Source organism: Artemia sp. Qi Xiang Cuo, chromosome 3 (genome assembly GCF_049724085.1).
Source record: "Artemia sp. Qi Xiang Cuo chromosome 3, ASM4972408v1, whole genome shotgun sequence".
NCBI lineage: Eukaryota > Metazoa > Arthropoda > Branchiopoda > Anostraca > Artemiidae > Artemia > Artemia sp. Qi Xiang Cuo.
In genome coordinates, this window is record NC_142796.1 from 27151036 (window position 1) to 27177328 (window position 26293).

General features: G+C 35.5%; 1 protein-coding gene across 3 annotated transcripts in view; it reads left to right on the forward strand.

The window, feature by feature from the left end:
* Positions 1-26293, forward strand: part of LOC148953946 (brefeldin A-inhibited guanine nucleotide-exchange protein 3-like) — a 143256-nt gene that overhangs the window by 94479 nt on the left and 22484 nt on the right. For 2 of the 3 annotated variants that reach the window (XM_089086860.1, XM_089086861.1), the window contains exons 11-13: positions 332-510; positions 5924-6074; positions 20065-20211. In XM_089086860.1, coding sequence (XP_088942986.1) covers positions 332-510; positions 5924-6074; positions 20065-20180 — 446 coding nt within the window. In that variant the 3' untranslated portion in view covers positions 20181-20211. Of the gene's footprint in view, positions 1-331; positions 511-5923; positions 6121-20064; positions 20212-26293 lie in introns of all 3 variants that reach the window. The other variant, XM_089086859.1, reaches the window with a different exon arrangement.

Here is a 26293-nt window from a genome sequence, read left to right on the forward strand (position 1 = left end):
TAAACTGTTAGTAAAAACTTGACTTTGAGAGAGGGGAGGGAGAAGGGGCTTAAAGACCCATCCCCATATTACGTGCTTCTACAACTCTAAATCCATTAAATTGTAAGTAAAAACTCGACATTGAGAGAGGGGAGTGAGAAGGGGCTTAAAGACCCAGCCCCTTCATACATGCTTCTACAACCCTAAATCCATTAGATTGTTAGTAAAAACTCGACATTGGGGGAGGGGACTGAGAAGGGGCTTAAAAATCCATCCCCTTATTACGTGCTTCTACAACGTATGAGACACACGTGTGCTTGAATTAAATCTTTTATTTTCTTATCCATTCAAGGTCCATCAGAGTATCAGGCAAAAGTGAGATATCAGAAAAAAACCTGGTCACGGAGCTCTACTCCAATATCCAGCACTGCTTCGACAGCTCTGAGCTCTCCAGCTCCATTATCCGACTCTTCCAGTGATGAAAATCCAGAGCCTCAACTACCACCACGTTTTGTATCCAAATCCCCTCAAGTAGGTTGACGTTTACAGGCTTTTAAGTCAATTTAAAACAATTTTGGAATTACTTCTAGTATATTCAGAATAAGAAAAGTTTTTATTCTTAGATATATCCTAATTCCATCAAAGTTGACGTAACAGTGTTGACTTATGTAGTAAAGAGTGGACGTTTGGTCGTATATTATTATAATTGTATATTTGGTAATCATGTTTTAGGATCCCTTTTTCCAACTAGATGCAATAACAGCAAAAGAGCAATATCATCCGAATCCACATTAAACACTTCCCAAATGTAATACTCGCTGTCTTGGTAGTTGTATCCTCCCTCGCCCTTCATGCTTTATATAACTATAGGCCATATAAAAAAGTTTGCTTTTTTGTAGTTGGCAACATTCAGTGTTCCGAACGGACTGTTGATGACAAATATATCAGAGCCGTGTGGCTTCCTTATATGATTCTTTTTTCGACCTTTTATCGAAATTTCAACTTTTTTCGATTCTTTTTTTTATGGATGCTTTTTCAATTTTTTGTCTGATTCTTTTTTCGTATGGATAATGCAGTCCAAGAACCTTGTAGTGGGTCATTCGATGTAAAATTGAAAGTTATAGTTTCCTTTTAAGGACCGAAAGTGATTGAAGGACAAACAGCCCCCCTTTCGTGCCCTTTTTTGCCCTCAAGGCACCCCTGTTTTCTTTATTGTATTGGATCCAAATTTGACGATGCCATTTGTTGAAAACAGTCTAAAGATCACATAACTATACCTCTTGGTTGGAACCGACCCCTGCAGCCTCAGAAAATTTGGTTTTGAATTATGTAGATTACCATTGTTAAAAATTGCTTAAATTGAAGGTTTATTTTGTTTATTGATTTCCTATATTTAAAAGAATCAATGTAAGAAGAACGATTGATGAAAATTTATTGGATATTAGAGTAATAATATTAGGTTTACTTTTGCAAAACTACTGATATTGAGAAAAAAGACTCCCGGAAATTTTAGCAGCATTATTTTTAATGGCATATTATAACGCAGCACCACTCTTATTGAAGCAATTTTATAACTGTTTCTCTGTATATTTTTAACCAAAATAATCTTGTTTGATTATCAAAGTATGTTTTTTAAGCTGTTTTATTACAGTCTGTCAAACATTTATCGTCGGAACATTTCAGATATATTTCCATAACGAAGAAGGCTTTCATATAGTTCTGTCCTCATTTCTTCCCAGTTAATTCTTCAAGATACTATTATCTATTGGCCAATGTTTGATTTTAATTGTTTTTTTAGGTTTTATACGTTTTTTAAAGGAAACAAGGTTATTTGCTTGCCAAAGTAGAATTTCTAAAAGTTATATACCATTTCTTCCTTTTCCATCATTAAAACGATATTATTTAGTTGCCGGAATAGGGCTTTGCTTTCAATCTCAAATTGTACAAATTGTAATTTCGCATTGTAGCTTCGGAGGTAATAGGCCTTTTTGAACTTAGCCTCTTCTCAGTTGGCAAGTCTGTTCTTAATAGTAATAAAGTACGGCTTCCATCTCTTCAAACTTTGCAAATAATTCGGAAGTTTATGTCAGTTACCTACTGTCTATGTCGACAACTCTGAGCCTAGAAACTACGTCTTGCCAGATGCTTAGCAACAAATTTAAGTCATTGAATCTGTTGCTGTGCCAGTAAATACATGTCATTGACACATAGATTTAATTCGGTGTTAAGGAATTCTATACACCTTAAAACGCATTCGAAAAGGACCCCCCTCCCTATTAAATGAAACTGTGATGCGTGTAATGGACGGTTAATATAAATCGGAACGGAAGATTGTTGATAGACTGGAAGGGGGTACAGATATAACGGGCCTGCTTTGGTCCTCATATCCTACAGATTAAAAATTCTTACATGATTCCGCTTGAAACAAGATGCAACATGTTTTGATTTCCTGCTGGAAAGTTGACTGTAAGAGTGACAAGGCATGGTAGTGGGCGGGCTACTGACCCACTTTGGCTCTAATAGAAAATTCATGTTCAACATGCCTAATTTTTTACGAAACAGGGGTGAGGGGACAGGCCAAGGGTCCAATTTTAGCTTTCAGGTTGTTTCTGCAAGGAATGCAGTATTTGATCGTTTTTTGTGCCAAGTCATTGTCGTTTTTCTCCCGGTTTGTAACACAAAAAAGAAGTTGTCAACTCCTTCAAAGTTTTCAAAGTGCTGTACATCATGAGCGAATTCTTTGACAAAAAACTTATATAATATGTATAGCTCAGGTTTAGAAGGAGTCCGCTTGAAACAAGAGTAGAGTTAAGAAGGAAATTGTATGTTTTTTTTGTTTAAAAGTTGATTTTCGTAACTTGAGCCAATTTTCTAATATTACTTCAAAGGGAAATCCTCAATTTCTTTACCAAGGAAAGAATTCTTAAAGCATAAGAAGTACATGGGATGCCATTCCTCTGCAGTCCCAAGCACAAAAATAAATGGCACAGTTAAACAAAATCAAACAGTTCGTGGTAACGAACTGTTAGTAAGAGCGACTACTCTCAATAGTAATCGAAACTCTAAAAAACGGAATTTTAATATCAATAGATACATCAAAAGAACCTAATTTTTATGCTGATTTTAAATATTTAAGTTTCATTAAGTTTAGTCTTACTTATCAAAAGTTAAGAGCCTGGGAAAATTTGCCCTATTTTCGAAAAAAGGGAAAAACACATATAATCTTAATGAAAATCACACCGTCAGTTTCAGCGTATCGGAGAACCGGACTGTAGAGGTTTCATGCTCCTATCTGCAAAAATATGGAATTTGGTATTTTTTGCCAGAAGAAAGATCACGGATGCGTGTTTATTTGTCTATTTTTTCGTTTCCCCAGGGGTGATCATATCGACCCAGTGATCATAGAATGTCGCGAGAGGGCTCATTCAAACGGCAATTAAAAGTTCTAGTGCCCTTCTAATAATAATAAAAAAATAGAATCACTTTTTACAAAAAAAAATGCATTTTTGATGTCTTTTCATTACTGCAGTCTTTTCAAAGATATTTGATTTTTGAAACAATCAAAAAGCTCTTGGTAACTAACTGTATAGTAATAGCGACTCGTCTCAATAGTAACCGAGACTTTAAAAACAGAATTTAGATACCAACAGATACATCAAAAGAATCGGATTTTTATGTTGATCATGTTAAAGATTGATCAATGATGTCATAATCGTAGCTTGTAGCCAGGTCGTCTCTTACTACTCCAATTAAGAAAAAGCCATAGGCTTTTTTCTGTTTGTAATTACGTTAAGGAACGAACTATGGACCATAGTAACTGAAGTATTAAATCAAACAGTTCGTGGTCATAATAAAGAGCTGTGTAATGGCTCATTTTAAAGGAAATTGCTGTATATAGAAACCTTTTGTAATTGACAGAAATAATTATTATTATAAAATAAATTTTTATGATGTGGTAAAGAACTAACTCTAGGCAATAGTAACTAATTTAATTTTGAAAAGAAAGAATTACGGCAGAAACCTAAATGGTAGTATAAGGAAGCTATTACATAAAGGATCGAACTGATACACAAAGGATCGATGCATTTCATTATAAAGGAAGCATTTGCTAGTGTCATCGGATATAGCTGAAACCTAGTAAAAAGCAAACCACTGTACATAGTAATTAGACTCAATTTTTGACGAAAAACTGCATTTTTGTACAACACTGTAATAGCAAATGGTATTAACATCATCTTGCATATGATGATCGAAATGGTATTTTTAACATAGTCAACAACATGTAGATATAGTTACATAAAATATAGTAACTCCCTTAGAGTTTTAACGAAAAATCTGAAAAATTATTGCTCAGACACATGGTGTCTGAGCAATAATTTTAATTTTTTAATTAAAACTAGAAACTTACCTGAAAATTTTAAAATTTGTTTTGATGTTTGATAGACTCTTGATACTTGACACGGGTTTTCAATATAAAGTAAAATTTTAAGAGCAGAAATACGCGGGTTGGGGTGGGAGGGGGGGAGTGGGGGGGGGATTAGTTACCCTCCAATCACTTTCGACGATTAAGAAGGGCATCAGCCCTTTCCATTTTCAATCGAATTACCCCTTTTCAAAATTCCCACGAACACTCCTTCGATACGAACTGCCCTGGTCCAAACAACAACAACATCAAAAAATAATACATTATACCCACTTCGTGGGCCCAGGATTGCACAAAGCCTCAATTCATACGGGAGGTCCCAGGGACTTCTTGCTGTCCGGTTCTAAGCCGGCTTAAGCGCTTCGGTGTAGACTTGACAAGATATGTTATCCTCGTCCTGCTCTGGTATCGGGGATCATTGATTTTCCTGAGGCGAAAATAATTTCAATGATATAAAGAACATGAAAATTGGAACTTGGAATGTTACGACGTTAGAAAATGACCATCAAATAAACATTTTGACTGAAGAATTCAGATGATTCGAACTGGACTTATTAGGAGTTTTAGAAATTCTCTTCCCAGGGGTAGGAAGTATGACTATAGATGACATAGAATTTGTTTACTTAGGCAAGAAGGATGGGGCACATAAACAGGGAGTAGGGTTGATGATGAATAAGGAAGCTACTAAGTCTTGTTTAGGCTGGGAAGGTATTAATAATAGAAAAACTAAAGTAACCCATAACTCCTAAAAATAGAGTAAAAGTTAAAATAATCCATAACTCCAAAAAATAGAGTGACGAACTCAGATTGCCTTCAATGATATAGACTATAAAACATTAATTCAGCTCTTACGCTCTATGCCGTGGCCTCAAAGACACGTAAAACCACCCCTTTTGTTCCCAGGAAAGAATTATGCTGACCTTTCCTATTGTAATATCATATCTATCAATCCGGCTTGAGGTTTACACTTTTCTTAAAGGAAATTCCGGTCAAACGAAATTGTTGCTTTTGCAACAAAGTTAAATTAAATTGTAAATTGGGTGGATAGTAAATATGTTGGATCTGTGTAAGGGGCAGTAATTGGATGAAAACATAAATTTTTTCTATTTTAAACAGTTTAATATTCACAAACAATAATTCTCAAATATTACATTCGGGGGAAGGAGAAGCTTACTGACTTACCATGTAAATTCAACTTACCCTTGCATCTTTCATTTATATATTCTTTGCTCCAAAGCGTAACTTGGAAATTTTGAAAAAGAAAGCGCTTTGTCTACTGCTGTTTTACAAATTTGCACAGTTTTGGAATGGAAATGGAGAACGATGATGTCTTTCAAGTTATCGAATTTTATGCAATTTTTTTGCAAAAAAAAAAACGAATATACCATCAGGGTAGCCTTAACAATAAACCCCATATTAATCTTATGTATTCATAATTTTTATTTATTTCCCTCGCTGACAATCCGTTGCACTAGGTAAATTTTCATTGTTTCTTCTAATTATGAATTATGGTCATTTCAGGAGTCTGTCAATGCTTTATCTGCCCTACAAAAAGCAGCAAGACTTTTTGTAAAAAGCTTGGTAGATCATAATCTAGCTCCCTTCATGAATCAGAGAAGTATCATTCATCTAGATGACCAACTCCAAAAGTTTGCTAATCGTTCTTGCAAAGGTAAACTAAATAGCTTCCTTTCGAATTTACCAGATAACTATTTCGGGTAAGTCTTCATTCTGTAAAACAAATACTTCTCTATTTTTTTTTTCTATTTGTTTTACAGTTACTTCTTCAGTGTTTTTTTTTTTTTTGTAAAAACCAGCAAACTTTTCAGAAAGCTTCAGTTTAGAATTATCATCTTTTTAATGCTTGCAAATCTGACTTTTTTGAATGACTAGGTTGGAAAAAATTGTAACTAGAGGTGGATTTTTTTTTGCTCAATTCATTTAAAACCATTTCGGCCGAAAACATTACTCGGGAAAGAAAAACAAATCAATGAAATGAGAGGGGTTTCAATGGGTTGGCAGCCCTAATGATAAAGAATTATTTTAAAACTTTAATGCTACGAGAAATTCCAGGTTTCACGAGAAAAGAAAAAAGGGGCAATACGAGAATCGACAGGGTACATTGTTGGAAAGATGGTATGGAAAAAATTAAAAATACAGAACATATCGCTTTGCCTTTCTCCGACCACTGTGCACTACTGGTAGATATAAAGCTAGAGTATATGGAATATATTTCTCTACCCATGAAGCAACCTTTCTGGCGAATGGATATTAGTGCCCTCTTGGGAAATGATAAAGAAGAAATGAAAAAAGAAGTAAGAAGGCTTCTAGCCAGTTACCAAGAATCGAGTCACCTAGTGCAATTTCGGTTGAATTAAAAACAAAAACAAACAGGAGTCTTCCTGCGGGATAAAGAAAAAGAGTCGGAACGCCAAAGAAACGCAAATAAAAGGTACTTGTACAGAGTGTTGAACGACTTAAAGAAAGAAGTAGAACAGGGAGAGTCCGTATGGCTCGAATATGAGCAAATTAAGAGAGCAATAAAAGAACTTGAGTACGGAGAGTATGAGGGATGGAAAACTTGGAATCGAATGGCAGAAATGTTTGCATCGGACCAGGTAAACCTAGCTTCCGTAGTTAAAGCAAGAAGAAGAAAAGAAGAAAATAGCCCGAGGAAAGTAAAAAGGGAAGATGGAAAAGTAGTAGAAGAGCAAAAAGAAGTGGGTGAAGCAGTGACAGAGTGGTTCAAGGGGTTGTTTAAAAGAAAGGAGACGCGAGGTCAAGAGGGCCGAAATTATTTTAATGAATACAACCGAGCCGTATGGTAAACGAGGAGGAAAACGAAAATTGAAGGAGCCCTGTCTCGAAAGAAGAAATTGAAGTAGTTATAAGGAAAGCTAAAAAGAAAAAGTCCCCCGATATCGACGGCCTGAGCTACGAGTTTTATTTGGAAACATGGGAAGAAATGGTGGATTTTTACAAAAAAGTGGTTAACGCTTTTATCACTAAGGGGTACCCGGAAGAGGAGGCAGTAATATCCCTTGTCATAGGCAGCCCAATCGCGCTGCGTAAGTAAAGAACGATGTTGGCACAATGTATTATTTATTTTTTTTTTTTTCAGAGCCGGACACTTCGTATCAAAGGAGTTGTCGTAGAAAATACAAAAAGGACTCGTTTGATTGGAAAATGGAAGGGCTAGTGCCCTTTTTAATAGTCGGAAGTGATTGGAAGGCAACTAACGCCCCTTCCACGCCCACCATTTCCCTAAACAGATCCAATCACAATTTGTAGATAGCCATTTTGTTCAGCATAGTTGATTTCCAGATAGAAATTACGTTTTTGAGGAGGACACTCCTCACAGCCCTCAGGGCAAGGGTTTTAAGCTATGCCCTGGGGCATATAAGAACGATGTTGGCACAATGTATTATTTTTTATTTTTTTTTCCTTTAGACCAGGGCACTTTGTATCGAAGAAGTTGTCGTAGAAACTTCGAAAAGGGCTTGCCATTTTGTTCAGCGTAGTTGATTTCCAGATAGAAATTATGTTTTTGAGGAGGACACTCTCCCACAGCCCTCAGGGCAAGGGTTGTAAGTTATGCCCTTGGGGCATATAAGGCTTTAATAGAAAGCATTGTCGTAGAAACTTCACAAAAGACTCATTCGATTAGAAATTCAAACGGCTACTGCTCTTTTTAATAGTCAAAAGTGATTGGAGGGCAACTAACCCCCTTCTCACGCTACCTTTTCCCCGAATACATCCAATCAACATTTTACGGTAGCCATTTTGTTCAACGTAGTTGAAAGTTCTGGAAATTAGGTCTTTGAGTATGACAATTCCCCCCCCCACATTCCTCGGGGTCATTTAAGGTTTTTTTTTATAGAACGTGGCGTTGCAGACAACTCAAAAAGGGGCTAAACCGTCCGGGAATTGGAGGTGCAAGGACCCTTTGCGGCTGACAAAAGTGTTTGGAAAACAGGCTACACTACTTCCACGTCCACTATGAACCCTAACTTGTACGATAAAAATGTTTAGCTTGCTAGATTGTTACGTGCGGTTGAAAATTCTGGAAACTATACCTTTGAGCAGGACAGCCCCTCCCCCTCAGAGCCCTCAGGGCAAGGGTTACAAGTTATGCCCTAGGGGGATATAAGTTTTTTATTGAAAGCTTTGTCGTGGAAACTTGACAAAAGGTGCATTCGATTGGAAATTCAAAGGGCAGTGCCCTTTTTAATAGTCGAAAGTGATTGGAGGACAACTAACCCCCCTCTCACGCCCACCTTTTCTCCAAACATCCAATCAAATTTTTAGATAGCCATTTTGTTCAACGTTGTTGAACGTTTTGAAAATCAGGTCTTTAAGGATAACAACCCCACCCCCCCCTCACAGCCCTCAGGGCAAGGGTTGTAATTTATGCCCTGGGGGCATATAAGTTTTTTTTATAGAAAGCGTTGTCGTAGAAACTTCAAAAATTGCTTATTCGATTGGAAATTGAAATGGCTAGTGCCCTTTTTAATAGTCGAAAATAATTAGAGGGCAACTAATCCCCCTCTGATGCCCACAATTTTCTCAGGAACATGCACTCAAAATTTTAAAATGGCCATTTTTTTCTACGTTGTTAAAAATTCTCGAAATGTGGCCTTTGATGATGACAGCCCCCCACAGCCTTCAGGACAAGGGTGGTAAGTTATGCCCTGGGGGTGTCTGAGGTTTTTATGGAAAGAGTTGTCGTAGAAACTTCAAAAAGGGCTCATTCGATTTGAGATTGAAACGAGTAAAGCCCTTTTTAATAGTCGAAAGCGATTGAAGCGCAACTAACCCCCCTCTCACGCCCACCCTTTTCCCAATCACATCCAATCAAAATTTTAAGGCATTTATTTTGTTCAACGTAGTTGAAAGTTCTCGAAATTATGTCTTTGTGGATGACAGCCCCCCGCAGCCTTCAGGGCAAGGGTTGTAAGTTATGCCCTGGGGGCATATGAGGTTTTTATAGAAAGAGTTGTCGTAGAAACTTCAAAATGGGCTTATTCGATTTTAAATTGAAATGGGTAAAGCCCTTTTTAAAAGTCGAAAGTGATTGAAGAGCAACTAAACCCCCTCTCACGCCCACCATTTTCCCAAACAAACGAAATCAAAATTTTGAGATATTCATTTTGTTCAACGTAGTTGAAATTTCTGGAAATTAGGTCTTTGAGGATAACAACCCTCTCCCCCCACAACCCTCAGGGCAAAGGTTGTAAGTTATGCCCTAGGGGCATATAAGCCTTTTATAGAAAGTTTTGTCGTAGTCAAAAGTTGAAAGTCGAAAGTGATTGAAGGGCAACTAACCCCCTCTCACACTCATTATTTTCCCAAAACATCCAATTAAAATTTTGAGATAGCCATTTTGTTTAACATGGCTGAAAGTTCTGGAAATTAGGTATTTGAGGATAACAACCACCCCACAGCGCTCAGGGCAAGTGTTGTAATTTTTTCCCTGGGGGTATATACGTTTTTTATAGAAGGTGTTGTCATAGAAACTTCACAAAGATCTCATTCGATTGGAAATTGAAAGGGCTAGTGCTCTTTTTAATTGTCGAAAGTGATTGGAAGGCTTGACATCTTTATTGTAAAGACCCATTTGGGTACAATGTATTATTAATATATTTTTTTTTTGTTTAGACCAGGGTACTCTGTATCGAAGGAGTTGTCGTAAGAACTTCGAAAAGGGCTCATTCGATTGAAAATAGAAAGGACTAATGCTCTTTTTAATAGTCAAAAGTATTTGGAGGGTAACTAGTCCTCCTCCCACGCCCACCCTCACATTTTGTTTAAAAACTAAATGTTGCCTTAAGATTAAATCAAAATGCGCGGTGTTGATGCTAATTCCCAATAAGGCATCTCAGTAGTATCCCAAGAACGACTGAGGGTATTACTTTCAAACTTTCGGGGCTACCTCTGCTCTTAAAATTTAACCAAATCAAAATAGCGTAAGTGTATCCAAGCTATCAAAGAAAGTAAACAGATTATTTTGCGAATGGTATCGAGTCTTCTATTTCAGGTCAAGTAGAGGAGGGATGAAACTAAATTAAACACTACTATTTGTGTCCAGATTTTTAAAAGGGCGTATGCTTTTAAACATTGCTGATAAAAGCTCCACCGCTTACAATTAGAGGATAAAACTGTAAAACCTTAAAAAAAAGAAAATATTTGAACTATTATTTTCTTTTTCTATGAAACGACTAAATCAGTACAAATCTATCTGAAATTAATTAAAAAAACTTTTCCCACTCTATAAATTTTTCAAAGAAAGTAAAGAACTCCATTAAACCAAAAATGAGCAAAAAATTAAATCAAATAATCTACCAAGCGTGAAACTACCACAAATCAGCATCGATAAATAAATGAAACCCAAAACGAACAGAAACTACAATAAATAACAGAGTCAAACTCAACACGAGCAGAAATTAACATAAGTGGGGCTCAAAACCCCTATGCCTTCCCAAGGCCAGAAAATAATTTGTACTTTACTGAAAAAATACAAATAAATGTGAATTGTCAGTTTAAAATACATATACTGATATTTAGTAATTAAAATGTTAATATTATTTGATTTATTAAAGTTATGAAAGTAGAAACATATATATTTTTTATATAAAGTGCGAATTATGTTCTGGCCTTGGGATGGCATAGGGGTTTTGAGCCCTACTTATGTTAATTTCTGCTCGTTTTGAGTTTGACTCGGTTGTTTATTGTAATTTCTGTTCGTTTTGGGTTTTATTTATTTATCAATTCTGATTTGTGGTAGTTTCACGCTTGGTAGAATTTTTATTTAATTTTTTGCTCATTTTTGGTTTAATGGAGTTCTTTACTTTCTCTAAAAAACTTATTTTGTGGATAAAGTTTTTTTTAATTAATTTCTGTTTGTTTTATATTGACACAGTCTTTTCAGGGAAAATCAAAATAATACTTTAAATATTTTCTTTTTTTTAAGACTTTATAGTTTGGCCTGCTATTTGTATGCTGGGGAAAAATTTTCAGCGATTTTTAACAACATACGCCCTTTTAAAAATCTGGAAAAATCTGGACAAAAATCTGGTTTAATGGGGTTCTTTACTTTTCTTTGAAAAACTTATTTCGTGGAAAAAGTTTTTTTTAATTAATACACAAAAGGGGGGAACGGTCTGGTCTACGCAACTGGAGACCCATCTCCTTGCTTTGCTGTGACTACAAGATTGCATCCCTAGTGCTAACAGAAAGACTTATAATGAAAGAAAATGTGCTAACAGAAAGAAAAATAATGCCACATATACTAGAAAGCTATCAGTTCGGGGGGATAAAAGGAAGAAAAGCACAGCATATTTTGAGCGTTCTAAGAGATGTATTATATAGGAGAGGTGAGATGGCCCGTAAGAAAAATGAAGTGTGGAAACGTGCTTATTTCTGAAGTGTGGATGTTGAGAAAGCGTATGATTCTGTTGAAAGGGAAATTTTATGGTATTTTATGATTTTAAAGTATGGCTTTCATAAGGATTTTGTTCGTATGTTTAAAAGCCTTTATCAAAAACCAGTAGCTGTCATAAATGTAAATGGCTCGCTTACAAGGAGGATTGATTTGTAGATATCGTTTAAAAGTAACACTGGGTTTATTTAAAAAAAAAAAAAAATATACATCATCGATTCCCTGAAGCATGGTTGTGCGGGAGAAAACCCTCCTAATAAATCAAAAAAAAAAAAAAAAACATAATTAGAGCTCAACTTACCGGACCCAAAAACCAACGAGCCTCCAAACAACACCTAACAAAATAATAACAATTATAATCATATTCAGCTGCAACTAAACCCTCCTCAAAAACATAACTTAACTGGCATAGAATAATCCATCCAAAATACACACATCAAAGCAATGGTTCTTTAACACTTTACGCAATTCCTGCAAACCCCCAACATTTATCAAATCCTCTGGAAAACTCTTCCAAACTAACGAAACAACATGGCGACTTGAAAACCTAGACCTAGGCGTGACCATAGCTGGTCTTCGCACCAACTGAGAAGATCGTGTCAAATGATCATGTATAGCAGAAGGAAGACTAAACATTCCTGAAAAACATGATGGTAACTTCGAAGCTAAATGTTTAAGTATAAAAAAAACATTATAGAATACGCATATTCCTGCCAACGGTAGAATTTTATATTCGCGGTAAAGATACCTCACCGATACAGATAGGTCAATTTGATTACCATACAAAACTCTAATTGCCATATTTTGCGTTACACAGAGCGGATGGAGGTGAGTTACGAATGTTTTCGACCAATCCATACAACAGTAAATGAGATATGGGTGAACCATAGAAAAATACAGCCTTCTCAGAATTTCACACGGAAAAAGATACCTAAGTTTACGGATAATACCAATATTACGAGACAATTTGCTGCTAACAGATGCAATATGGTCTTTAAAACTAAGGCTTTCATCAATTATAACACCTAGGTATCTAGTACTAGTAGATCTTACAATAGTATGGTGCCCTACATCTATCCTATTTATCCATGGATAATGTCCAGTAATTCTACCATTAATAAAAATTCGACTTATTATGATTCATTTTCAATTTATTTACTCGCATCCACTTTTCAGTCGAAGAAACACCTTGTTTCAATATAGTCATCAACTCATTTTCAGTTCCAGCAGCTACAGTAAAATGGGCATCATCAGCAAAAAATGGTAGAATTCCTTCAGTACCGTAAGTATCAAGGTCTAAAGAACAAGACACATTACTTGAAGCTCTGCAAAGGTCATTAATATAAACCAAAAACCACAAAGGGCCCGAAACGGAACCCTGGGGTACTCCAATCGAAATATGTTCAATTTTAGATGTAACTCCATCCATCACGAGACACTGAGTCCTTCCACTAAGAAAACCAACTATCACATTTAAAAAATCATCACGTATACCACTACTATATAACTTTTGAACTAGTATATCATGATCAACAGAGTCAAATGCTTTAGTAATATCCAAAAATATCGTAGCTATCTTCAGACCCTTGTCTAAAGCATCATTGTTAAAAGTTGTTAGAAACAAAACTGCATGTTATGTAAAATGATGAATCCTAAACCCAAACTGACTAGAACTAAAAAATTGTCTTTTCTCGAAAAAACTTACCATCCTACTGTGAATCAACTTTTCAAACACTCTAGAAATAAATGACAGTAAAGAAATTGGTCTACAATCACTAAAACAATTCTTATCCCCTCCTTTGAATATCGGGATAACATTCGCGCACTTTAGACAATCGGGAAATATTCCAGCTTTTAAACAATTATTTATCAGTCCTAAAAAATGACTAGATATAACAGGTAAAATCGACTTCAAAACCTTCAATGAAATAAAATCGCTTCCTGATGCACCATTTTCTTGTTTTGTGTAACCTCAAATAATTCATCAAGAGTTACAGATTTAAGGTTCGCAAACACACAATTTTCACGTAGGAACTGACGAAAATCTCCATCTTGACCAAATACTGGCACCGATGATGACACACGCTGCCCAATAGTAGCGAAGTGATTACACATCTCATCTACAACATTATTATTCATTCCTATGTTATCTGGACGGATCAAGACGCTAACAGGGCAAGTCACCGACTTAATCAATTTCCAAGTCTTACTTGGGTTACCCTCAACTTTTTTAAACTTAACCTTATAATATTCTACCTTAGCCTGTCGGAGTACAGCATTTAACCTACTATTATTAACTCTATATATCAAACAGTTCGTGGTAACGAACTGTAAGTAAGGAGCGACCCGGCTCAATGGTAACCGTAACTCTAGAAAACGGGTTTTTGATACCAATATATATGTCAAAAGAATCAGATTTCAATGCTGATTTCAAATATATAACTTTTATCAAGTTTAATGCTACCTATCAAAAGTTAAGCGCCTGAGAAAATTTGCCTGATTTTCGAAAAAAGAGGGTAAGACACTCGAAACGCTATAGAAATTTAAACAAAATCCCGCAATCATATTAAGAGTATTATAGAGCCCTACCTTAGTGTTTTCAAGCTCCTATATACAAAAATGCAGACACTTGCATTTTCCGCCAGAAGAAAGATCACTGGTGCGTGTTTATTTGTTTTTTTTTTTTGTTTTTTTTTACCAGGGGTGATCGTATTGACCCAGTGGTCCTAGAATATCGTGGAAGGGCTCATTGGAACGGAAATTAAAAGTTCTAGTGCCTTTTTTAAGTGACAAAAAAAAATTGAGGGAAACTAGGCCCCCTCCCACGCTTATTTTTTTTCCAAAGTCGCCCGATCAAAATTTTGAGATAGCCATTTTGTTCAGCATGGTCGAAAATACGATAAATATGTCTTTTAGGATTACTTAATCCCCCGAAGTTCCCAGAGGGAGTGCTAAAAGTTATGAACTTTACCCAATGTTAACATATAGTTTTGGTTATTGGGAATTATACAGAAGTTTTCAGGAGGTTTTTTTTCTGGTAGGGGGAGGGAAGTGTGGGTCGGTGGTTATGTTGGAGGATCTGTTCATGAAGGAAGTTTTCATGGGGGAAGGGAAATTGCCATGAAGGGGGCGCCGGACTTGCCAGCATTATTTATTGGTTATTGGGAAGTATACAACCATTTTCAGGAAGGATTTTTTCTGGAGGGGGGGGGGGCGCGTGGTGGGGGTTCATCTGGGGAATATTTACGGGGAGGATTTTCCTTTGGGGTCAGGGCCCTTTATATGAAGGGGGCGCCGGATTTCCAAGCATTATTTAAAAAACGATCAGAAATTAAATAAAAAAAAACAAGTTTTTTCAACTGAAATGTAAGAAGGAATATTAGAACTTAAAACGAACAGAAATTATTATGTATATGAGGGGGTTCTCCCCCAAGTCAATACCTCGCTCTTTACGCTACAGTTTTTTTTTAGTGCTTTCAAAAAAGCTATCTATTCTAATTAAATGGCCTTTGTGATTCAGGGGTTTGTGAATCAAAAATTTTTTTTAACTTTTAACGTAAAGAGTGTGGTATTGACTAAGGGGAGAACCCCTTCATATACGTAATAACATATACGTAATAAAAAAAAACAATAAAAAAACAAGCGATACGGCTCAATAGTAATCGAAACTTTCAAAAACGGAATTTTGATGTCAATAAATGTATCAAAAGAATGTGTTTATAATGCTGATCCTAAATATATAAATTTTATTAAGTTTAGTGTTACTCATCAAAGGCTACGAGCCTGAGAAAATTTACTCGATTTCTTAAAGAGGGGGGAAACATCCCCTACAAGTGAAAGAATTTTAATGAAAATCACACCGTCAGATTCCGCGTATCAGAAAACCCTATTACATAGGTTTCAAGCTCATATCTGCAACTCTGTATTTTTTGCCAGAAGAAAAATATACGAATATAGAAGTTAGTTACGTAAGTTAATTTGTAAAGACATCCATTTAGCAAAAGAAAAGTAAAATTTTTAAGCAAATAAAAGCTTCATTAACACTAAAATACGATCAGAAATTAAATAAAAAAAACAAGTTTTTTAAACTGAAAGTAAGGAGCGACATTAAAACTTAAAACGAACAGAAATTATTCCGTATATGAAAGGGGCTGTCCCCTCCTCAACGCCTCGCTCTTTACGCTAAAGTTTGACTCTGTCTCACAACTTTATTTTTTAAAACAATAAAAAACTTTAGCGTAAAGAGCGAGGCGTTGAGGAGGGGACAGCCCCTTTCATATACGGAATAATTTCTGTTCGTTTTAAGTTTTAATGTCGCTCCTTACTTTCAGTTTAAAAAACTTGTTTTTTTTATTTAATTACTTTATCATGAGGATCATTGCTCCTTGTTGACAACTTATATAAAAAACGTCTTCTATTAATTGACTGTAACAAACTCTTTGTAATCCAAGGTTTATTCGGAGACACCCCTCTCTTCTGTATTCCTGACATTTCACAACATTCCAAAAACGTATCCTTAATCTTACCATACCAAAGCTCAAACTTCAAATTTAAATCTAATTCTTCTTGTAAAAATTTAAAATCTAACTGTTCTATCCTAAGCTTAAATCTTGAAATAGTATTTGAATCAACTAATAATTTCTTAGGCCTTGGGCGAGCATCACTGTTACTATTGAAATTCTCCAATATACCCAGGACTAATACTGCCAAACCAAGGTGATACAAAACATCATTTAACACAACACTCGACGAAGCATGGGGAACATTCAAAAATGTATTATCAATTAGAGATGAAGATGACTCCTCCGTCACTCTAGTGCAAATATTTACAGCAGGATGCATCCCATAACCTAACATAAAATTCAAAAAATTCCGGGCTTTTAAGTTAGATGCTAATAATTTCAAATCAATGTTAAAATCTCCACACACAAAACACGGCATGTTCTTACGAGTTAGAAGGTCCATTTGTTGCTCTAATAATTCTTAAAAACAATCTACACTAGCTGAAGGGGGGCGGTAACAAATAGCAATGAAAAATGGGTCACCATTCTTATCAACCTCCGCAACAAAACACTCAAAAATCATGTCTCTATTAACGGACAAATCATCCCTAACCTTCGCATTCAAATCAGTTCTAATATACAGGGCAAGTCCTCCATGCTGATGGTGAATACAGTTCTTAACATACCTATTATAATTTAAAATATCCAATAGTCCAGAATTATTATTCATTAACCATGTTTGAGTAAGTGCAGGAATATGAAAATCAGATAGCATACACAGCTCCGACAAATAATTCAATGTACTATTTAACCCCTGACAATTCAGATGAAAAATGCCAAGTTTATCCGGTGCCAGTCTAGTATGTAAATCAACTGGGCACTTATAATTAACCTTCGGAAAAACATCATCTATCCCCATATCAAAATCCGTGTGAAGTACCCCTAATCCTAAATCCGAAACACTCAATGGATTATTCTCAAGCCAATCCATATGATCATTACGAACAATTACCATTTTTATAAATATATATATATATAAAAAAGAAAAGGAGGGTAGTTGCAACCAAACCTAACCAACTGAATAACTTACTATAACTCAAGTCGAAACTCTAGACAACGGTATTTTGATACAAATAGATGCATCAAAAGAATCAGATTTCAATGCTGATTTCAAATATATAAGTTTCATCAAGTTTAATCGTTTCATCAAGTTTACCCATCAAAAGTTAGGCGCCTGAGAAAATTTGGCTGATTTTCGAAAAAAAGGAGGAAAGACCACCTAAAAGTTATAGAACCTTAATGAAAATCAATCCATCATATTCCGCGTATCAGAGAACCCTACTGTAGAGGTTTTAAGCTCCCATCTACAAAAATGTGGAATTTTGCATTTTTTGCCAGAAGAAAGATCACGGGTGCGTGTTTATTTGTTTGTTTGTTTGTTTTTTTTTTTTTGTTTTTTTCCCAGGGGTGATCGTATCGACCCAGTTGTCCTAGAATATCGTGGGAGGGCTCATTGGAATGGAAATTAAAAGTTCTAGTGCCCTTTTTAAGTGACCAAAAAAAATGGAGGGCAACTAGGCCCCCTCCCACGCTCATTTTTTCCCAAAGACACCCGATCAAAATTATGAGATAGCCGTTTTGTTCAGCATGTCAAAAAATATAATAAATATGTCTTTTAGGATGACTTAATCCCCGAAGTTCCCGGGGGGAGGGCTGAAAGTTATGAATTTTACCCAATGTTAACATATAGTTTTGGTTATTTGGAAGTATACAGACGTTTTCTGGGGAGATTTTTCCTGGTTGTGGGGGGGGGATGGGTCGGGGGTTATGTGGGAGGATCTTTCCATGAAGGAAGTTTTCATGGGGGAAGGGACATTGCTATTAAGGGGACGCCGGACTTCCCAGCATTATTTAAAAAAGATCAGAAATTTAATATAAAAAAACAAGTATTTCAACTGCAACAGCAGCAACATCGAAACTTCAAACGAACAGAAAATATTACATATATGATTGGGTTCACCCCGTAGTCAATACCTCGCTCTTTAAGCCAAAGATATTTTTAGTACTTTCATAAGAGCTATTTATTCGAATTAACGGCCTTTGTGATTAAGCGGTCATTTTTAAAGAATTGGAATAAAATTTGAACTTTCGCTTAAAGAGCAAAGTATTGACTAGGGGGCGAACCCCCTAATAAAGGTATTAAAAATATATGAATATAGAAGTTCGTTACGTAAGTTAATTCGTAAGTTACGTATATTTATTACTAATAAAAATGTTCGTAAATAAAATTAAACAAGTTTCGAGAAAGCCATTTAACTAAATAAAAGTAAATAAATATGAAAATTTTGTTTTAATTATTCATGTACGGTGAGCCAAGATCAAAACCAGCATTTAGTCAAAAACGTTCAAAAATTAAATAGAAAAAACAAGTTTTTTAAACTGAAAGTTAGGAGCGACATTAAAACTTAAAACGAACAGAAATTTTTCCGTATATGAAAGGGACTGTCCCCTCCTCAACGCCTCGCTCTTTACGCTAAAGTTTGACTCTGTCTCACAACTTTAATTTTTAAAACAATAAAAAACTTTAGCGTAAAGAGCGAGGCGTTGAGGAGGGGACAGTCCCTTTCATATACGGAATAATTTCTGTTCGTTTTAAGTTTTAATGTCGCTCCTTACTTTCAGTTTAAAAAACTTGTCTTTTTATTTAATTCAATCCAAGGGACGGTAAGTTTGCTATATAGAGGTTTTGGACAAGTCGGTTCTGATAATGTACTTCTTGTTTTGATCGCAGCAATTGAGACATTTCGGATTTCATTAGAAGGAGAATTATCCGCATTAACTTAAGGGAATTTATCCGTTTTGTTGTCAACATTTTCAATTTCTTACGTATAAGAATTAGACTTTTCGACCCTAAACAACGTCAAACGTAAAAAGTGAGAAAGAGTACGATCAACAGAGAACATCAAGATGGTGTACTTATCACATATTCTGCCGAAAATAAAGAAAATTCTGAAAAAGAGCACGCTTCCAATTAAGTTAGCTTCACAACTGCCTAAACAGATTTCGAAACACAAAGATTGCAAACGAGGCAACCTTTTTTTTGCTAATGGTTTAGTTTTTACTGTTTAATTTTGTATTTTTAATATTAAAGTATATTTTTGAGCTTATGCTGCCAAGTGTTGCACGCACTTTACGCGCTCCAGACCCTGTCGGTAGTCAACAAAGATTTAGAAGCCAAAATTGATGACAAACATTTAGGGTATTGACTCATCTCCTATCAAGATCCTTTTACTTTACCATATTTTTAATCTTTTACATTGGAATTGTGTAATATATTTTTCGGTTTAGCACTCTTTACCTTTTTTTATTAATTTTGTATATCTTTTTTTTTAAAGTTACTTATTTCAAAGAATCAACTGCCTCAAGCACAGATGGACAAAATTCCTGTTTTGGAGTTTAAAAACAGAGAAGCCAATAACATCAAAAAATAATTGTAAAAGAAAAAAAAATCAGCTAAAAAGGCATTAAGCAGACAGAATTAATAATTACAAATACGCTTGAATTAACTGAAATAGTCTATTCAATATGATTATTTCAACGTTTATTCGTTTTAGTTATCCAATTGCTCGAAATTCCTAACATTTTAGCCAAAATTTATAGCACAACTTTTAAACATTGTAACGTTTGTTGTAGAAGGTGCTAAAAATGTGTTTTATTTTTAGTTTTGAGAGAGCTGGAGGGTTTCCGAATAGAAATAAATGGAGACGATCTATACATACTGGCTTCCTTAACTGTATATTTGAATGCTGTTATGGAGAAAGCCTATGTTTTTCACTGATCAAGTAGATTCTTCCGACTTGATGACCGAGGTAATAGCTTAAAATATAAGGCTGTACTCAATGAGTTAATGATATTGGTACTAGTTTAGTGGTTGACCACATCTAAAGGAAACATATTGATGCAATAAAAATGTTACTATTATGTTTTGTATTTTATGCCCTTTCTAAATAAAATGGTTGAATTACTCACAATGACGGTCCCTGACATAGGCATAGACCTAAACAATACATTTCTTCTTCGTTTATCATCTCGTGATGCATCATGTCTTTTTTGTTAAAACGGGTTCGTTTCTTTCTTGACCCGTGAAAAACTACACTTCCTAAGTGACCTGAGTAGAAATGTGGGAAAAAAATTTATTTAAAATTACTTAAGAATATGGATGACACTGGAAGAACACTTTGTATTATAAAATAAGAATTTCATTGTTTTCTTTTAGTTTAGTATGTATTCTATGGCTATATCTCGGTCCATCAGTGGAGGTGGGGGGGGGGGAGGTTTTGCATTGTGAGAAAAGCAATCATGATATTTGGAAAGAACACTATTTAAGGAATCTAATGGTACTACTTCAGTAGTGTTCAAGCAATGAAGTATTGCGATAAAAATATTTTATGACCCATTGTAAATGCTATGACCTTGCATTTGACCTCAGTTCCATCTTTGCCTTCAGAGGCACCTTGGGCATCAGTTGCATTCTTCATCAATCATTTTTGCAATTTACTACTGTGACAATGTCCTCCCGTTAAGGTTGGAAGTTAGTTTGGAGTTTTTACCAATCGTAGTGATACTTGGGCTTTGGCTTTTTTTCAATCTATTCACTAAGATTACCCTAGGGTTGCCAACAGGGCCGCTGTAATTGTCAACTTAATACTGTATTTTGGATTTTGTGGTCACTCATTTATAAACATAACTATGTCTCCTCATTGCCTTCTTATGGCATTTATCACGAGAGACTAGCCTGTTTTCTTGTTGAGGGTACAACCTGTAGAACGGTGCTGTTGAAAAGCTGGAATTTCAATTGTAGTGAGGCACTCTATTGCCTCCACTATCTATGAAGTCTATTGAAAACTATATTTGCTTGAAAGATTCCTTCGAGGCTTTCTTTCGATGTCAACCCAATGCTCTCAATTATATTGCCAAGGTATTTGAAGTAGATTGTTTGTATTATGCGCTAGTTTTTGCCTGGTATGCTCAGGCGTAACAAAATCCTTAACCTTAAATAAAATAACAAATGGAGTTAAATCTAAAAACAGAAAAGAAAGACAATGCATTGCACAAAACACTTACTGCTTTAAAGCGGAACACTCTGGGCGTCTATCGATTCTGTTTTATGAGAAGAAGGCTCATTTGACCGGGAATAAAAATTTCTAGTGCTCTTCTTAAGTAAGGAAATAGATCACTTCACAAAGTACCATTTTCTGCCTTGTGTACTGCAATTAATTTTGGCACAAATAGGACCAAGATGCCCGGGAAAGAAAATTCTAGATATAGTCAATCAATTTTTTCAGGTCTAAACTGGAGGTTTAAGGCTCCCTATCTTAAAAACCGACTAATCGTACTTTAGAATGAGTAGCATGACTGATATCTTACTTTTTTCCAGGGGTGACCGTATCGAACCAGAGGTAATAGATAATCATATGTGGGGCTCATTTGAACATAAATTAGAAGTTTTAGCATCTTTTCAAGTCACGAATGATATTGCTCCACAATAAAGATCCATTTTATGCTTCAAAACCTAAATTTTAGCCAAATTGCGCCAAACGCAACTGAGTGAAAATTTTGAAATAGCCCATCAGTCGTTAATTATTTAAAAGCTGTATATGATGAGATGAGATGACTTTTATTTTCAACTAATAATTACATCATACTTAACTGGCACTTACCACTGTTTTTTGAATAACATTATCAACAAACGTAGAAACGGTAAGAACCTATTACGTTTTATTAAGCCACTATCGTGGCTTGAGCAGCGTCACACAATCTTTCATCATAAACCAAACTCATTCACTCTTCCTACTCTTTTCATACCGTTCAATACAATTTAACTCTCCCAAATAAAAAAAAAATAATAAAAAAAAAAAAAAAAAAAAAATCCAACCCAAAAAAAACTTTTTTTAATATAATTTTAAACTGAAACTCGTTTTCTGACTCCCTAATGCTCTCCGGGAAACCATTCCACAAATTAACTGCATAATTTCTAATTGCAAAACTAGATCCACTCGTACTCCTTACTTCTGAGACTAAGCTTCCACGACCTCTAGTCCTATGATGATGATAACCTGAATTAAACTTAAAAAAACTCTAAAATACTCTGAAGATAATCTATTAAGCACTTGGTAAGTAAACACTCCCGCCCGCCTGATGGTCTCTGATCTGATGAACATTTAAAATTCTAAAACTGATAAAATATTCACGCGTATTCTCATACTGAACAAACTCACCAAGTACTCGAAGTACCTTATTCTGAAGAATCTACAATCTTTAAATGTTTGAAGAAAAATTAAATGTATAAATACAGCAACCATAAACAATAAAGGATGGAAAACAGTACGATATATATTTCTTAAAACAGTTAAAGGTAACACGTGTTTCAAACACCGCATCACTCCAAGACCTCGTGAAAGTTTAGAAGAAATCATGTTTATGTGTTTATTCCAACTAAAATTATTATCAACATAAAATCCTAAATATTTATTTTCAAAAACCTGTGAAACCAACAAATTTTCAAATACTATAGAAGCACTATTTACAATTTTTCCAAAAATCATATAATATGTCTTAGAAGTATTAACAGCAAGGTAACTCAATGAGATAAACACCAGAAGGTTTTCCAGCGTTCGGTTTGCTTTATCCACTAGTTCTTTCAGTGACCGTGCAGAAATTGTCAAAGCAGTATCATCTGCAAATGCTGTAACAGTTGCTTCAGGCATGTAGAACCTCAGAGTACCGACGTATACGACTAAGAGTAATGGACCCAGGACTGAGCCCTGTGGAACTCCACATTTTACAGGATAGACTCCACTAACAATGTTACATAGCATTACTTTACTTGACCTTCCATAAAAATATAGTTTAAACCAATCCAAGCAAACATCTTTTATCCCCAGACTAGATAGGCGACACAGCAACAACTCAAAATCCAGTGTGTCGAAGGCTTTTTTGAAGTCGACAAAGATCGTTAAAGGAATAAAACCTTTTTCTAGAGCTACATTGACTACATCCAGAAGATGGTGAACAGCATGGCTAGTAGAATGTTTACTGCGGAATCCGAATTGGCTGTCACACAATATTCCTAGTTTATCCAAATATTCATAAAGTCTCCTGTGAATTATCTTTTCATAGATTTTAGAAAAAATAGTTAATAACGAAATCAGTCGCCTATTCGATAGTTCTTGTTTGTTGCCCCCTTTATACAATGGTATTACCTTTGCCAGTTTAAGACCACTAGGGAATTCACCGGTCTGGAGTGATAGATTTATCAAATCAATTAGACAAGGTAGTATATAAACTAGGATAGTATTTACAGCTCTAAGATTAAGTCCATCTATTCCGGCCGAGTTGGACTTTAGTCCTTTCACTGTGCTCTCGATCTCCTTTGCTGTGCACTTCTTGAACGAAAAAATGCACCCTTCGCCTCGATTATCAATAAAGGACTTCTTTAGTTGTCTTCCTGACTTTTTAGCTATGTCTTCCTTAATAATTGTTCCGGTGATCATGAAATATTCTCCAAATTCATTTTCCTTCTCCCGTTTATAAGGAATTTCATTTCCGTTCACCAACAAATGCTTTAGTCCATCATTATCATTAGTCATTCCTTTCAAAATCTCATCTAGTATTCGCCAGGCTCCTTCTGCATCACCACTTTTACCATCAAAATCAGAAGCATAATGTGTTTTTTTCTCGCTGCAACGCATATGGTTAACTTTACACCCCGACACCGCGCCGGCGGATCCACCGAACGCCGCCAACGAGAGACCTGGTCGAATGCCGCTGAAGTGTCGTAACGCCGCCGGCGCGCCACAGGCCCGCCACCGCCGGCAGAGGTGGCGGCGTTCGGTCGACTTTAAATTAATTTTGCGGCAATTCTTTATTGCGTCAACCGCAAAGTCGGAGCTTTTCCTTCTCGTGTGGCTTAGTATTTTGATTTTCCTGATTAGAAATCAAGCAGAGCTTGCACTATCCCTGAATTTTCTGGTATTTCCCCGAAAATCTATGCGTCACCCCGAAACATAATTTTGTTCCCCGAATCCCCGAAAATCACGCAATCACGGTGCCACCCCTAGTGATTTATCACCAGTGACTTTCCCGGCCAAATATTACTTTGTATACCATAATTCTTCACTGCTCTCTTGTTCATTAATTTTCGTTTCTTTTGTTACTTTGCATAAAAACCAGACAGATGCAATATGCTATTGCAAATATTGCAATATACACAGTTCTTCTCATGTTGACAAAAAAAAGTATCGTCTTTATGAAATGAGTTTAAATCATTTCGAATGCAGTTTCCCAATTTCTTACATCATTCGTAGTCAAGAATTTTATTTTCAAGTTGAATAGAATTATTGAACGCATTCACTACTATACAGCTTCAGCCTTTTGTTGGATTTTGAAATTGACAGCCGACAGATTGTTTCTACAGCTGAATTGTAAGTTTGCAGATTTTTTTTTTGCTGTTTTTAGTTAAGATTTTCTTAATGTTTAATACTCAATTATTGAACACCTGATATAAAATAAAATCTTCTTTCTGGAATATTTTTACCCCCCCCCCCCAAAAAAAAACAGCCTTCGGTTGAGACAAAATTTAGCTATAGACTAAGCTATGTACAAGGTTGGGGAAATAAAGATTGAACCGGAAGTTACCCCAAAAATATGATTCATAAAAAAATTGTAAATTATTGCCTATAGGGGAGGGGGATAGGGGGCTATCATTTTAAAATGATAACACCTTTTTTTTAATTGAAAGCAGGGATGCCAAAAAGATAATTTTTTTTTTCATTTGAAGTGGATACGGAGGAAAATGATATCAAATTCCCTGGGAAACCATTGAAATATTTTGATAGACCCAGGACCCTCCATTAGGACTTGTTCATTGGGTATTTTCGTCGTGAATATTTGGTGATTTATAATACGCTACTGTCCTTATTTGGCTTTTGTTTGAGCTCACGTTTAACTCGTGCCTTTGGATATTGTGAACTGCCATGGCAAATCTATCACCTAGTATTTCAGGAATTTCAGGTACATATGAATATTTTCGACATTTTTGTTGTTGTCTTTGTACCCCTTTACTTATACCCTCAATTTTTTTTAAAGGAACACTAAGCTGTTTAACGTTATTTTGCGTGTTTGTTTGAACCATATAGTGACCTTGTTAATTATTCAGTAAATTATTTTTCTAATGAAAGCTGAGACGCTATCCTATCAAGGTGGTATCCAGAGGGGGGGAGGTATTATATTTAAATGATAATAGCTCGAAATTTTATTTATTGAAAGCAGGGATCCCAAAAAGTTCATTTTTTTTAATTTAAAGCTGAGACGGCATCCTATCAAGGTGGTATCCAGAGGGGGGGGAGGTATTGAGCTATCATATTTAAATGATAAGGCCTCGATTTTTTTTAAAGCAGGGGTGCCAATAAGTTAATTATTTTTTTTATTTAAAGCAGAGACGGTATCCTATCAAGATGGTATCCAGAAAGGGGGCATAGGGAGTTATTATATTTAAGTGATAGTACCTTGATTTTTTTTTATCGAAAGCGGGAATGCCAAAAAGTTGAAAATTTGACAAAATTAACAAGATTTTCTTGAATTATACTTGATACAGCACTTGCATGGTTTTATCGTCCAAAGGGAAAGGGACATATGCGTCCAATCCGGTTTTTTTTTTCTTATTGATGAAACGGGTTTACTTTGAAAACATTCATTCATATGTACCAGGCAGATTCACACTAAAACGAATTGGTGTGACGAAAGCGATATCGACCTAACGTTGCGCTCGAGTAACAATGGCGCCCTTGGTCCAGTGCCCAAGTTACATTAAAAGGCCAGGTCATAATAAAAGCTTTCAATTTGGGAGGTTCAAGGAGGAGTCTTTGACAGTCTTATGCCCTCGGGGTACTA